Consider the following 16,682-nt stretch of genomic DNA (forward strand, 5'->3'; position numbering starts at 1 on the left):
TATGATTTTTTTAATGAAATCTGCTATAAGAAGCAGGGAAACCCCATGATACTACTAAATTAATTATACTGTAACAATTACATAACAAGATTTTGGACCCAAAAGTTTTACTATGAGGTAGAATTTGGACAACATAGTATATACTTATCCATCATGTTTTTGCCAGAAAGTCTTTACACTTATTTTCTTTTAGTTTTTTTCTGAATATATTTCAGGGTACAATTGCAGAGGTGAATGTAAAGCCTTAAAATAAAGTCCAAAATAACATTACTTCTTGTATTATTACACCCTGTACGTACCCCCGGAGGCTGATCCTGGAGGACGTCCTGGACCTTGTCATCACTTAGACCAAGTTGAAGCCACACGGGATGAGTATGGAGAAGTTTATCCAAAATGCTGGGCTTGAAGGCGACACTTTCGTATCCAGAGTCCCGGAGAAAAGCTTTCTTTTCAACCAATACGTTCTTCTCCATCTCTTTTTCAATGCTGTGTAAAGAAATTGTAACATTCAATGACATCTCTGGGGTTCATAAAATGACTATTACACCCAGTGTTTGCATATTGACTCCCCTTCTAATCTAATCAGGGTGGAGTTTCTAATGTAATGTATTTCTGCAGATCCGGACTGAATGATTTGGCGCTTCTACACTTGATCTGGACTTGATCTGATGTCAGCTGGTATTTTAGCATTCTGGCAGTATTATAACGCATGCTTTATTTCAGCAAAGGTAACGTCAAGTAATGTGGTGTTGGTTATTCTTCTATCAGTACCTTGAAAGAGTCCCCTTCATAGATTTCAGCACAAGAATGCATTCTGTTCAGCCTATGATTATATATACAGGCAGTCCCCTGGGTATGTACAAGATAGGTTCCATAGGTTTGTTCTTAAGTTGAATTTGTATGTAAGTCGGAACTGTATATTTTATAATGGTAGATTCAGACAAAAAATCTTTTTGCTCCAGTGACAATTGGAGTTAGCTGTAATAGGACCAAGGATTATCCATAAAGCTTCATTACAGACACATTACAGCTGATTATTGCAGTCTAGGACTATAGTAATAGCATCCAGAGAGCTTCACCAGAGGTCACAGTGGGCAGAGGGGTCCGTCTTTAACTATGGGTCATCTTTAAGTCAGGTGTCCTTAAGTAGGGGACCGCCTGTATATATATGATATATATATATACATATATAGCATATTACTATACTGTGTAACATCAGTACTGAAAACAGTCTGACTGAAAGTGACTTGAGGTAAGCAAGCAGAGGTATTATACCTCATATCCCTGGCAAAGAGTAGTGGAAAGAAAACATAACAGTGTCCAATGTTCTATAATTAGAATACAATAATAACATGATATAAGATTAGTATAGAGTGTGTGCATCGGGATCAGAGTGGTTAAAGCAACACTAAAGGGATACTCCTATGTGATGAATGATAACATTTGGCTAGGAGATGTCCTGGCTTTACATTCAGTTGAGACCCCTGTAACCCCTAACAATCCTGAGAATAAAGAGGCCGAAGCACCGCCGCAGCACTGTGGTCACTTTACAGTATTTCTCTATACAGTACCATGGTCTTTTAGTGAAGTGTCTCTTGGCCCACCTGATCATATTGTGACTGTATGTTTTATCAATCTAATCCAATCTAATAATGGAGACCTAAGATTAGTTGTCAAAACCAAAAAGCTGGAAAATCTATTTAAAGGGAATCTGTCAGCAGTTTTGACCATAGAAAGCAAGAGATGGCGTTAGGTGCTGGAGATCAGTGCTAGCATACCATTTTGGTATGGCTGTGAATAATGCACTTATATTTCAGTATTGTAGCTGCACTGAAAGATTTCACAGCATAACTCCTTCCCTCTGTTTTGAGGCACCACTACAGAGGGGATGGGATCTGCTTTGTTCAGTGAAGAGATCTCACACATTAATGTATCCCCGTACTCCAAATACAGCTACAATCCTGGAATATTCATTCATAGAAGTCCTGCTGCTACTAACAATACACATAAAGTTATAGTTACAAGGATCACCAGGGCTGCTATCTAACACCGTCTACAGCTTTGTTTGGTCAAAACTGAAGGATTCCCTTTACAGATACAACTACGGTAGTCGATACGTTGGTGGAAGGGTGCCCTTGTCTATCCAACTCTGTACATAGATCATATATGCATATTTTTATTGTTCAGTTTCCACAAGTGGATATCACAGTGTAAAAGTTTTTTTTGGAGTCCTTCTGTGACCTTGTATAACAATAATGTCTCTATAATTGTAGTTGTGTAGAACTGCAGAAATGTCAGATTTTATTCCTGTACAACTAGGACAATTTATCAGACATAACCTGCATATGACGTGGTACATTGCCGGCTGAATGACCACATATTCTATTCATGCCCTCTTGAACCTTCAAATTGGTCAAATTGGAGCTTTCTAGGCTACAAAATACAATAGTATGTAACTAATTCCATTCCGATGGCCCTTAATGGATGTGAAGCGGTCACCTTAAATACTTCAGACCATTTGCGTGGCGTGCCCTGCAAGCTGAACGTGTTCTTCACAGATGAATGTTTTATAAGGGTGTTGTTCTCTGAACAAGTGCACATTCCCCAGTGCTGCCAAAATGTGATAAAGCGCAGCCTAAGAGTCACCGCCATAAACTGTGGGTGCGTATCTTCTAAATAGGAACAACAACCCAATCACTATGCTTGTTAGCTGGGGTGCTGTCGGCCAAAAATGCATATTTGATGTTGTAAAAATGTTTTAAGTGCCAGTGCAGACTGGTCCAGCCTCCACCACAATCACATTACATAGAGGAACACGCTCATCGTTCTGCATATACAGACGTGTCTCGCCCTCTGTCTCCATCTAGTGGACACACAGACCACAACCCCATGCGTAAAAAAAATATAAATACTATAAAGTAATAAAATATAGTCTGGTAATTAAAAGAAACAGTATTATATTTTTATTACAATATGTACTATATCTATTAATTAGGTTAAAAAAATTACAACCTCCCATTAACTTTGAGCTCCACAACTATGGATATTAAATAAAATCTACCAAGTGTAAACCAGAGGCATTAACTCATAGATCCAGGCGCGGTGACTGTGGTAATCTTCTTATATGTGCAGGGAAAATTTCCTTCTAAAATGAACTTTTAAAAACATGTTAATGAGCAAGAAGGGCTCCTGGGGGTGTCACCAAAGACCCTCCATGTTGTAGTTTCATAGACTGTTACACTGTGCAGGAGTACTTTCCCCTCTCACTGTGTGAGATTACAGCAGGCAGAGGTAGAGGGACCAATGCTAAGGGAGCTGCGGAAAAGGGAGGGGGGGGGGGGAGTGACATGTGATCAAGTACAGTGTAACAGCCTGTAAAACTATAGTATGTAGGGGCTCAGGTAAAACTCCCCAACATTCCCCAAACTTTTCTGGCACCCGACCATTTTGTGAGGCACAGTTGCACTAGGTATCACGTGACACAAATTAGGTGCGTTCCGGTGCTAGTTCCGACCGTGCACCAGAATTATCATGCAAAGTCAGACCTAAGTGTGTTGCACACCGTATGTTAAAGGTGCACCACAAAAAAGTTGGTGAACTCTGCCGGGCCAGTGAGAGAAGCACCAGATTCATGATTTCTGGCACACGTTCTGTACACAGGCAAACCGCATTTTGTACTACTCCTAGTAAATGTGCCCCAATGATACCCCTTTAGCATTTCCCGGTACTTGCTTCAGTGTTCTGGGAGCCTTACTTTTGTGGGCCCTAAAAAATTATTTGGTTTCCCTGTAGTTAATAATGTAATAAATCTGCATAGTGTAAATTGTACAATTGTGTCTATGGTATGTAGCCTGGAAACTGTGGAGGAAGGAGGAAGGAAAATGTGTGCTGTGATATTCCAGTTAATATATTCCATATCCAGGACATAGGAAACCCCCTGAAATATTTACATTCCGATGGTTACGCACTTATAAGACAATAATGGGGACAGTCCCGCTATTCTGCACTGGTACATCCTTATTTACTGACACTTTTCCTTCTACTTATACGAAGTGTAAATGCATGAGATGATTCCGGCTGCATATCACAGAGTATTGTAAACCTGCCGACTTGTGTATAAGAACATGTCCTGTACAGTGCGTTCTGTGGCCCGGCGTCAGCATTGTATCCTGTATCCCACAGGCCGGCACATCCTGTAGGATTCACAATTACAAATATGCAGTTCTGGCGACACAACTTCTGGGGAAAGAATCTGGTAAACACATTAGAAGTGAAAGCTCCGCTCCCATGTCGTGGCCAGCTGGAGCTACCACATTACAGCGAAAGCGGATTTTATGTGCGGTAATAGGGATTGGATTCCAGCAGCCGGCCATCAATGGCTTCAGTTCTCTTTAAGTACAACTAATACAATAGAAGATGTGGTATACCTTCATAGGATAAAGGTGGAATTAAATTGTAACTTTTGTCCTTCTCCAAAAAGGTAAAAGTAGGAATGAGTAGGGCACTGGATCAGCTTCCAGGACCTCCATTTGCTATTTCCTGGAAATCTGTCATGTTACAGAAAATATACTAATAGCAAATATCTATGTACTACCACAACATTCTCATGTAATACCAACAAATACCTGTAATACCCCCAAATACGTATGTACTACCATATACCAAGGTATTATCCCCAAATACCTATGTTATACCACCAAGTACGTATGTACTACCATATACCAATGGAGGAAGAGCCCGACGAGAGATTCAGGAAGGCGCTTGGTGCAAACAGCAGACGTAGAGATCCAATGGATAAAGGAATCTCTTTTATTATTGTTAAAAATATTTATCTCATAAAATGAGCATATGCATAACGTATTAAAAATACAGTGCGACGCGTTTCAGCTCTGGACTAGAGCTTTCATCAGGCATCTTTTTAACAATAATAAAAGAGATTCCTTTATCCATTGGATCTCTACGTCTGCTGTTTGCACCAAGCGCCTTCCTGAATCTCTCGTCGGGTTCTTCCTCCATTCCACATCGTTGCAGGATCCTGGTCCTTGGCAAACGTGGTCTCCCAGGAGTGGCAGCTGCTGGTAGCTATTTCATTACATGCCTATACCATCTTCATCAAGGTGAGAGTCTTCACTTACTCTTCTACATTAATTGACCATTACGATATCACACGATAGCTGCGCCTCTCTTCCTTTGTCTCTACCTCCTGTCATTCTTTCTGGGACCTGGAGCCTTGCCCCCAGAGTCCCTCGATCCCAGGCTTCCACTGCATTTACCATATACCAATGTACTACCCTGTTTCCCTGAAAATAAGACAGTGTCTTATATTAATTTTTGTTCCCACAGAGGCGCTAGGTCTTATTTTCAGGGGAGGGTCTTATATTTCCATGAAAAATAATTCACATTTATTGTTGAAAAAAATCAACTTCTCTAACATCCTTATAACTCTTCAAACTTATTTCATGCAGAATTTCTTGTGACTCCATTTTTATTGGAATATTTGGCCCCAATCTCTCATGTTTAGCAATGATCCCCTTCTTGTCAGCACTTCATGTTCGGGTAACTGCTTGTATCACATTTGCAGCACAACAGTCAGAGATTTTATCCCATGATTACTTCCCCATATCGCAACCTCTTGCCTCATCTAAATAATCCACCAATACTAATATATGGCGCGAGGGGAGCTGTAGCAATGACTGCCGCTAGGTCTTATTTTCAGGGGAGGCCTTATATTTCTAAGCCTGAACACAATTCTAGTAGGTCTTATTTTCGGGGGATGTCCTATTTTAGGGGAAACAGGGTATTAACAAATACCTATTTACTAAAACTAAATACCCATGTATGACCAACAAATACCTGTCTAATTCCACTTAATATGTATGTACTACCATCATCTACCTATGTTCTACCAACAAATACCTGTGTAATACCATTAAAAATGTATGTACTACTATAATGTACCTCTGTTCTACCAACAAATACCTGTCTTATACCACCAAATACGTACTTACTACTACCATATACCATTATACTACCAACAAATGCATACCTACTAAAACTAAATACCTATGTTGTAACAACAAAAGACCTGTGTTATACCACTTAAAGGGAGCCTGTCATCAGAAATTAATCTAATAAACCACTATCAGTATGTTGTCTAGAACCTTTAAACCTTAAAGATCATGTTTCTTTTATCACCCAGTTTGGTTCCATCATCCAAAATATCAACTTTGAAGTGAAATGTGAAAATGTTGCATAAAGTCAAGGAGGCGGAGAGTTTATCACTGAATTCAATCTCCCCTGCCTCTGAATGCTTTCTCCCCTGTTAATGGCATTTTGCACAGGACTTCAGGAGATCTGGTAAGCGATGTCTCTGGATGCAGGAGCACCAGGTACAGTGAAGGAAGCTTTCTAAGGAAGTGAGAGCTCGACTTTAGTGCTGAAGTCTCCGCCTCTGTGACTTTATACAACCTATTTACATCACACTTCAAGCTGATTTTCTGGATGAGGCCACCACATTGAACCATGAAAGAAACAAGATCTGGAAGGTGTAAAGCTGTTTAACAACATCCTGGTAGTGGTTTAGTAGGGCAATGTCTTCTGACAGGTTCCCTTTAATACCGATATACTACCAGCAAATATCTATTTACTAAAACTAAATACCCAAGTACTACCAGCAAATGCCTATGTACTACCAACAAATACCTGTGTAATACCACTAAATATCTATGTACTACCAATAAATACCTGTCTACTAAAAAAAACCTATGTACTACCAACAAATACCTGTGTAATACCACCCAATACTTATGTGCTACCATCATATACCGATATACTTCCATAATACCGCTAAATACCTATCTAATACAACTAAAAACTTATATGTACCAACACAACCAACTACCAACAAATACCTATGTATTAACACTAAATAATTGTGTACAAACAACAAATACCTGTGTAATACCACTAAATACCTATGTACCAGTACCACTAAATAATCTACTACCAACAAATACCTATCTACTACCACAAATAGTTATGTGCTACCAACAAATACATGTGTAATACCACCCAATACCTATTTGCTTCCATTATATACCGTATATACTCGAGTATAAGCCGAGGCCCCTAATTTTACCACAAAATACTGGGAAAACCTATTGACTCGAGTATAAGCCGAGGGTGGGAAATGCATTGGTCACAGCTGCCCCAGTGTATATTGCATGCCAGCCCCTGCCCCAGTGTATATAGCCTGCCAGCCCCTGCCCCAGTGTATATAGCCTGCCAGCCCCTGCCCCAGTGTATATAGCCTGCCAGACCCTGCCCCAGTGTATATAGCCTGCCAACCCCTGCCGGACAGATCGCACAGAAGATATACAGGGGTCCCCGGAAAGGTGAGTTTAGATATATTTATTTTTTTGACTCGAGTATAAGCCGAGTTTGGGTTTTTCAGCACATTTTTTGTGCTGAAAAACTAGGCTTATACTCGAGTATATAAGGTACCTATGTCTTGTGCTACCATCAAATACCTATGTACCAGTACCACTAAATAATCTACTACCAACAAATACCTATCTACTACCACAAATAGTTATGTGCTACCAACAAATACATGTGTAATACCACCCAATACCTATTTGCTTCCATTATATACCTATGTCTTGTGCTACCATCAAATACCTATGTACAAGTACCACTAAATACTTGTGTAATACCACTAAATACCTATCTCATACCACTAAAAACTTATATGTACCAACACAACCAACTACCAACAAATACCTATGTACTAACACTAAATACTTATGTACAAACAACAAATATCTGTGTAATACCACTAAATACCTATGTACTGTACTAGCACAAAATACCTATGTATAACTTCTAAATACCTGTGTACTACTCCCACTGAATACCTACAGTATGTACTACTCCCACTGAATACCTACAGTATGTACTACTCCCACTGAATACCTACAGTATGTATTACTCCCACTTCTGAATGCCTATGCTGTGAGTCCACCCCTCACCGATCCAATACTTATAGCCTACTGAATACCAAACGGTAATAAGCCAACTATTTTAAGTTTTTCTACAATCATTCCATTTCTTATTATCCTGGATAAAGTGAACAAATATTCATCTCAGCTGTTTATGATTTATCGTGGTCTCCAGAAGCTGGAAGGCTGATGCTGATAACATGTATAGAAGCCATTATAAACCCCACATAGCAGCCACATTTGCAGTGCTATGTAGAGTTACCTCACCCTGGCTCCCTCCCTCTTATAATCCCTTATCTAATAATATTCTAAATCTTGGAGGATCAAGAACGTTTTTTTTTTTTTACTTTCTGCAATATACAAAAAAAGTCTACAGTTCTTGTGTGTCTCCAAACAGACTACATGAACCTCCTATGTGTGCTCTGGCAACCAGTGTTACTCCCTCTGCTCCCTACTTATATATATACTACACAAAGAATCAAAGGAAACATGACAGGTCAGCTCGCCCCCACATTGTATTAGGAATACTGTCATACCAGCCATTGGGCTACTCTGCTATAACTCCTACACCACCCACTGCACTTCTAATAAGAGAACTAACACCTCCACCTGCTCTATAACATACTTCCAGCAGATAGGACATCTTGCAGATAGCATGTTATAGAGCAGGAGAAACTGAAGATATTGTACAGACCTATGCTCAGCTCTTCCTGTTCTATAACATGCTGCCTCCAGATAGGACACAATGGGGCACATTTACTAAGGGTCCGCAGCCACGAATCCGTCGGGTTTTTCCCGAATATTTCCGCAATGCGCTGTATTTCACGGGATTGTGGCACACGCGAGCGATTTTTGGCGCAATCGCGCCGACTTTCACGCGACAGAAATCGGGGGCGTGGCCACCGGACAACCCGAAGGATTCGGAAAAAACGCGGAATTTAAAAAGCCTTTTGTGTCGCAAGATCAAGCACTCACATACACCAGAAAAAAGCAGGTGAACTTCAGCGGACCTCGGCGCAGCAGCGACACCTGGTGAATATCGGCGCACAGACCTTAGTGAATCCCGGCAGAACCCGAATCAGCGCCGGAGAACCCGCTGCTGATTCGCAATCCAGCGGCACGTTCTCTGCGCTTCATTCGGGCCTGGCCGGGATTTATTAAGGCAGTTCCTACGACGTCCACCAGGTGTCACTGGTGCGCTGAAGTTCCCCGGAACGCACTGGAATACACCGAGCCGGGCTGAGTGAAGGTAAGTGCAAGCTCCGCGACAGATTTTTTTTTTTAATGCGGCGGTTTTTCAGAATCCGTCGGGTTTTCGTTCGGCCACGACCCCCGATTTCCGTCGCATGCATGCCAGCACTGATGCGCCACAGTGCAATCGCGTGCGCCAAAATCCCGAAGCAATTCATGGGAAATCGGCGCAAATCGGAAATATTCAGGTAACACGTTGGGAAACCGCGAATCGGGCCCTTAGTAATCGGGCCAATGTATAATTTGCTCAGCTGCTCCTCCTCCTCTATAACATACTGCCATACGATAGGACACTATGTACAATCTGCTCTATAACATGCTGCCTGCAGACAGGACACTATGTATAGTCTGCTGTGCTCCTCCTGCTCTATAACATGCTGGCTGCAGATAGGACACTATGTACAGACTGGTCAGCTCCTCCCATTCTATAACATGCGGATGGCATTTAGGACACCATTTATAAGCAACTTAGCTCCTTCCTGCTTTACAACATGCTGATGGCGGACAAGGCAATATGTACAACCTGCTCAGACCCTCCGGTTTTACAACATGCTGTTGGCAGATAGGACACTATATAAACATGTCTCAGATGCTCCTGCTCTATAACATGCTGATGGCAGATAGAACACTACGTTCAAGTGGATTAGCTCTTTCTTTCTCTATTACACGCTATCCACAGTTAGCTCCTCCTGCTCTATAACATGCTGATGGCAGATAGGACACTATGTACAAGTGGTTTAGTGCCTTCTGCTCTATAACATGCTATCTGCAGATAGCTACTCCTGCTCTATAACAAGCTTATAGCAGATAGGACACAATGTAGAAGCTTCTCAGCTCTTCCTGCTCTATAACATGCTACCTGCAGATAGGTACTCCTGCTCTATAACATGCTGATGGCAGATAGGACACTATGTACAAGTGGCTTAGTGCCTTCTGCTCTATAACATGCTATCTGCAGATAGCTACTCCTGCTCTATAACAAGCTTATAGCAGATAGGACACAATGTAGAAGCGTCTCAGCTCTTCCTGCTCTATAACATGCTATCTGCAGACAGCTCCTGCTGATATCACATGAAGACAACTGCAACGATGAAATATCTAAACCCTGGATATTTATTACCAAATTTAGCCAAGCCACGTATTGGAAGCAGATTTAACAAGTGTCCAGAAGTGAAACCTTGAGAAGGTACAACTGAAGTGAACTGTGCAAAGATACGACAAGAGGAATATACGAACAAGCAATAGGATTTTTAGAATGAATAGTGGAGCTTTCGGTGCACAATAAAGCTCTTGACAGCCGTCATCTCTGTATCAATGTTCTTTCCTATGACACGTATGACAAAATGATAGGAGTATGTGACCCGCGACGTCTTCACAATACATCTGTTATGTGGTGGAAGATGACATGTAAAACATATAGCATGAAAGAGCGAATAATCCGTTCCTTAAGGGAACAATGTAGCGACTTATATTTTTGAGTGTTTTCTATCTTTGTTTTAGCCGATCTTTTATACCTGGTTAACAAGACCTGATGTCTGACACTTGCCAAAAAATCCAACAATTAAATATTGTTTTTGCATTGTTACAAAAATGAAAATGTAACCATAGTACAGACCCCTTCCCGCCCTTCCTGTCTCCTCTCTCCTGCTGTTCTGTATTATAACAATGGAAACCAGGCGGCCAAAAGAGGACATAGAACGGACAGATATATAAAATAGATGTATAATAACATATAATTGTACTCATGCAGGTGAAAGTGCCAGATACAGTATCCAGAGTCTGCCTATATTATACCTGCACTATTATCCGATTTATGGGGTTTTCTATACTGTTGCCTACAGATTGTACTGTTTTAGTACAAATTTCTACGTAGTTGTGTGTATATAATATACACCACTCCAAAAAAGTTAGGGGGATTTTCCCTAATAAAATTACAGGAAGGGCCTAAAATGGTATTTAAACAGTCCTCCTCATCATGCTGTTCACATTTTGCCAAGTATTCAAGCAGAATGTTCCCAGATAGAAGTGGTCACTGATTACTGTATATACTGTATATGTGTTTGTATTTGTTAAAAGCGGTTTATGGGTTATTTTATATAATCTACTCAAAAGGGGATTTGATGCTGGTTGGCAGGGGTTTCACTATTGGTAAATTCATCTATGACTAGCATGTGGCTCCCTTGCACACCACAATAAATGGTAATCAATCCAATAATTTGCTATGAAAGTGTCAGAGCTGGCTAGGTACAGCGCTTTTTCTGGTTGTCCCATAAATGTTAACTGCACAGGACACTCACCTGTCATATTAGTGGCCTATGTGCCCTGCAGATCCCTCTGCATTGATCTCATATTTTGTTAGGGGAAGGGGGGGGTTAGTGTGGTGAAGATGGCAGTGTCAACCAATATAGGCAATTTATATATATGTATACTGTGACCTCTGGTGAAGATCTCTGGATGCAGGTAATTTACTGAACTTTAGTGAATTGTGGCGCAGCTCCGCTGGCTTCCATGTGACATAAATTAGGGGGCGTGCCGTCGGATGGTCCGACTGATTCGGAACTTGTGCCGTATTTAACTTTAAAATTGTGTCGCAAGTCCTTTGTTAAAAGTACCACAAAAAAGATGGTGTACTCGGTCGGACCTGAGCGGGGAACTCAAGTGACCTGGTAAATAAATGTGCCCCATGGTCTTAAATTATCTGGTGCCCCCTGCACTGCTCGGGAAATGTCCACCATCTTTCTTAGGTGCACCTTTAATATACAGCGTGCAACACAATTCTGTTGAGTCGCTGTATTAAATGTATCGCTCAGACTAAGCACTAACACACCCTCTAGGTGCACATTTTTTTTTTCTTGGCGGACACAGTGCAGCCAAAACACAAAACTGGCGCAGACACTTTATAAATACATGTACAAGCTCCAAAGATGTTCTTTCTAGTGCAAAGTCAGACAGAAAACTGGCACTGGCCCAATTTTTCTATCTTTGTTCCAATTTACATACTAATTCAACTTAAAGAGATTCTCCAGCCATAGCAAGTTAAGCCCTATCCACAGGATAAGGACTAACATGCCGATTGGTGGGGGTCTCAGTGACGAGACCCCCACAGATCCCCACGGGATTTGTTGTTCCCCAGTTGTGCTCGAAATGTCTCGAGTAACCAGTCTCACATGCGCCAGCTTCTCCGTTAATGTCTATGATGCTGACGGTGATAAACAAGCCCTGCACTCTGCAATCTTCGTCAGCACCATAGAGATGAATAGAGCAGTCTTCTCTGCATCACACGCGCAATGGGTATAAAGGACGCCCGTTCTTGATATACAAGGGGGTCTCATCACTGAGATGCCCACCAATCAGCAATCCTTCGGATAGGACCCAACTTGCTATGGTTGGAGAACCCCTTTAAAGGACACCTGTCATCAGGTCTGTGTCACTTGTCCTGTCACTACTACCTGTTGGAGCAGCTCACAAGGATCCCATCCCAGCCTTTATCTAGTTATTTCATACATTATTCATTGTAAAATCATCTATTCTTTATCCTGTAAATGAGGCTGGTCACATGGTCAGAGGCAGTGATGTCACCCCTGCTACCCCTCCCCTCTCCTCCCCCTGCTCATGTCTGTGTGTAATGTATAGTAAAGCATGGCTAGTGCGTGTGCTGCATCTGCTGACATGCTGCATCCTCCTAATATACAGGTGAGAGACACAGACATCAGCTACACATGAATCTGACATGTTCTGCTGTAACATGGCTGCCTGGAGCTGCTGTATCTCTCCTATACACACACACACACATGCACACACAGGCTGCAGGGGGCGTGGCCACCAGCACCAGGAAGCACATCATTATACAGCCTCACTCCATTACACAGGCTGTCAGTCAAGCACTGGGGGTGTGGCTGTGCCTCCCACTCATGAATAGAGTGGACAGCTTGAATATGCTAATGCTTCATTGGACATTTCACAGGTCATTTGCATACAGCTTTAGGACCTCATTGCTTAGGCTTACAGGCATGGAGAGGGACAATGAAGGGATAGAGGCAATGCTCTCTAATGGCAGTTTATGAAAATATATTTAGTTTAGGGGGGTCATTTTGCATGACGGGTTCTCTTTAAGAGCAAACCTGCACAACCAATTTTGGTTGTTCATAATCGGGGACTGCCTTTGTGTGTATTTGCGTACCAAGGTAGTACAAGATAGATTCTGTAGGTTTGTTCTTAAGTTGAATTTGTATGAAAGTCGGAACTGTAGATTGTATAGCTGTTTATAGTAGCCTAAGGCTAAAGTTAAGTAAATTAACAAAATCCAGAGCTCCGTTTGTAACTAGAGGTTGTCTGTAAGTTTGGTGCTCTTAAGTAGGGGACCACCTGTATATATACACTCACCAGCCACTTTATTAGGTACACCTGTCTAACTGCTCGTTAACACTTAATTTCTAATCAGCCAATCACATGGCGGCAACTCAGTGCATTTAGGCATGTAGACATGGTCAAGACAATCTCCTGCAGTTCAAACCGAGCATCAGTATGGGGAAGAAAGGTGATTTGAGTGCCTTTGAACGTGGCATGGTTGTTGGTGCCAGGAGGGCTGGTCTGAGTATTTCAGAAACTGCTGATCTACTGGGATTTTCACACAGAACCATCGTTGCAACGCCACAGCCTACCTGAGTATTGTTGCTGACCATGTCCATCCCTTTATGACCACAATGTACCCAACATCTGATGGCTACTTTCAGCAGGATAATGCGCCATGTCATGAAGCTGGAATCATCTCAGACTAGTTTCTTGAACATGACAATGAGGTCACTGGACTCAAATGGCCTCCACAGTCACCAGATCTCAATCCAATAGAGCATCTTTGGGATGTGGTGGAACGGGAGATTCGCATCATGGATGTGCAGCCGACAAATCTGCAGCAACTGTGTGATGCCATCATGTCGATTTGGACCAAAATCTCTGAGGAGCTTCCAGCACCTTGTTGAATCTATGCCACGAAGAATTGAGGCAGTTCTGAAGGCAAAAGGGGGTCCAACCCGTTACTAGCATGGTGTACGTAATGAAGTGGCCGATGAGTGTATATGTATGTGTGTGTGTGTGGTGTAGTGTAAGCTGCTATTATATATGTGTGTGTGTGTGTGTGTGGTGTAGTGTAAGCTGCTATTATATGTGTGTGTGTGTGTGTGGTGTAGTGTAAGCTGCTATTTAGTGTAACAGTTTACCCTCAATGACTCAATAGGAAGGGGTCACAGAGGTAAAGTGACATCTAAAAATAAAACCTACATCTGTGCTTGCGCTCTGTAATCTTACATAAACCAGTGTATAGATGTGGTTGCTATACAATACTGGCCTCAGATTTTTTTCCCACGTGCAGGCAGTGTGAAATGTGAACCAAGAACTATTTATGTGCGAAATGTGATCCAAGAAATACATCTGCTCTCTAAATGAAGAAATGGGTGACATGACAACCTCTCCGGGGTGGGGGGGGTGGGGGGGTTAGTCATCCAGCTTTGCCTATATCACAGCTGCAGCTTGGATTTCTTGTACCCAGGGCAATGGTTGAGATCTCTGCCCTAGCTCTGGCCCTGTTTTTATATCCCCTGATCAAGTGACCGTTTTTCATTTTAGCCGATTTTATAATTTTTTCCCCCCATTTTGGTAAACCTAGTACAATGAGATAATGGGACAACAAATGTGAACACTTTACCTAGAGATCACATGGTGAATAAGTTGTGTTAACGCTCATTTTAAGTGCTATTTTGATTTATAGAATCTTTATATCCTGTAGCAATCTAGGAATAAAATGTTCACAAAAACCTCTCTCCATTGCTTTCCATAATTCAAAACCTAGATCCAGGCACCATGACTGCGGTAAGCCTACATTTGTTATCCATGGCTTCCTTCTAAAATCATAATCCACAATAACAATTATGCTAATGGGCCAGAAGGGCTCCTTGTGGGGTGTTAGCAGAGCCCCTCAATGCTGCAGATTCATAGGCTGTTACACTGTGCAGGAGCACTTCCCCCTCCACTGTGTGCTGAAACTTCCTCTGCTGTAGTGAGATAATATCAGGCAGAGGGAAGTGGTTGGCGGAGTGGTCAGGGAGCAGAAAGGGGAGGGTCCAAGATTTCCTTCAAGAGAAATTAGAAATTTGCGTTCAACTGTAGGACTTTGTCTAGGATTTTGGGCATATGAGTTGGATTTTAAGAAATAGATGGTCCCAGCAGTAAACAGACTGAAAAAATCATTTCTATCCATTCTTATTTTTTTAGTTTGTCTCTAGGCAAATGTGATCTGCAATCTAAGGTCAATCACAGTTCTCTCCCATAAAAATTCAGCACTATGGATGTATATGAATGAAATATATATTTCTTGTATCACATGAGTTGAGTTCACACTTGCGTTGGGTGCTTCTGTTATACTCTCCATTTTAGGGAAGGGTCATTTTCCCCCCAATATTTCATAACAAAAGAGGGGAACAGAACCTGACAAATGCAGGTGTAAACTTAGCTTTAGGCTGCATTCAGACAAACGTATGGGGGACTTGCAAGCTTGCGGCCGTGCATACGTCCCCCATAGACGGCAATGGCCACACGCGTGCGGCACGTACCATTCCGTACACGGGGAAAAGATAGGACATGCCCCATCTCTCCCTGTGCGTACGGTCCGTATGCCGTGCATTTCTATGGAGAGGGGAGGGGTGAATCTTTGGCTTCACATCATTAACAGCAAATATATATTTCACTAAATACATGGGAGGTGAATGCTGTTTCCTTATGACTGTACCAGGGACATCTCTATGTTTGCACATAATATCGCACTGCTGGCGGGGTAATAACAGTGCCAGTAACTAGAAGATGTACGTTGCTGGATCCTGTTTACTAAGTAAATAATAATTGTTAACAATTAGTCACCAACAGATTTTCTATTTATTTAGCAGCGCGGCAATGGTAGAGAAAACATTATGAGACTAGTTTGACAACCAGACTGCGTTATGTATGTATAAAAATTACAGTTCAGAACAGGATTGTGAAATATGATTTATGATAGTCCGCCATGTAGCCATAAATAGGTAGTAACACCTAACACTGGCGTATAAATATTAGACAACAACACCTTAATGCAATCACCTAGTAAGCTCTGTCCACAACAGGTTTGCTGCAGACAACAGTGTTTATATATGAGCTTATAAGGAACTTGTCACCACATTTTCACAAATACAGCTAAATACAGGACAGCCTTCTTTAGCTAAAAATTGTTGCCCTTACATCCCCATGAATCAACTTTATGTTATAGCCCCTCCCAGCTACTGCTCTCCATGTCCCATGCCTCTTCTTAGCATGTCATGTGACCAGGGTGACATCATCTAAACTCCTGTTACATTTGCAATGTCTACCCCATGTATGTATCTGATCACATAAAATCTCTGCAGTCAA

The 16,682-nt window shown here is 41.7% G+C and overlaps 1 protein-coding gene across 3 annotated transcripts in view; it reads right to left on the minus strand.

Annotated features, from left to right (window-relative positions):
- The window catches only part of RIN2 (Ras and Rab interactor 2), a 133,276-nt gene that overhangs the window by 40,614 nt on the left and 75,980 nt on the right, over positions 1-16,682 (minus strand). For all 3 annotated transcript variants that reach the window (XM_072140633.1, XM_072140632.1, XM_072140634.1), the window contains one exon: positions 300-486. In XM_072140633.1, the coding sequence (XP_071996734.1) occupies positions 300-486 (187 nt within the window). The remainder of the gene's footprint in view (positions 1-299; positions 487-16,682) is intronic.

This window comes from Engystomops pustulosus, chromosome 3 (genome assembly GCF_040894005.1).
Source record: "Engystomops pustulosus chromosome 3, aEngPut4.maternal, whole genome shotgun sequence".
Lineage (NCBI taxonomy): Eukaryota > Metazoa > Chordata > Amphibia > Anura > Leptodactylidae > Engystomops > Engystomops pustulosus.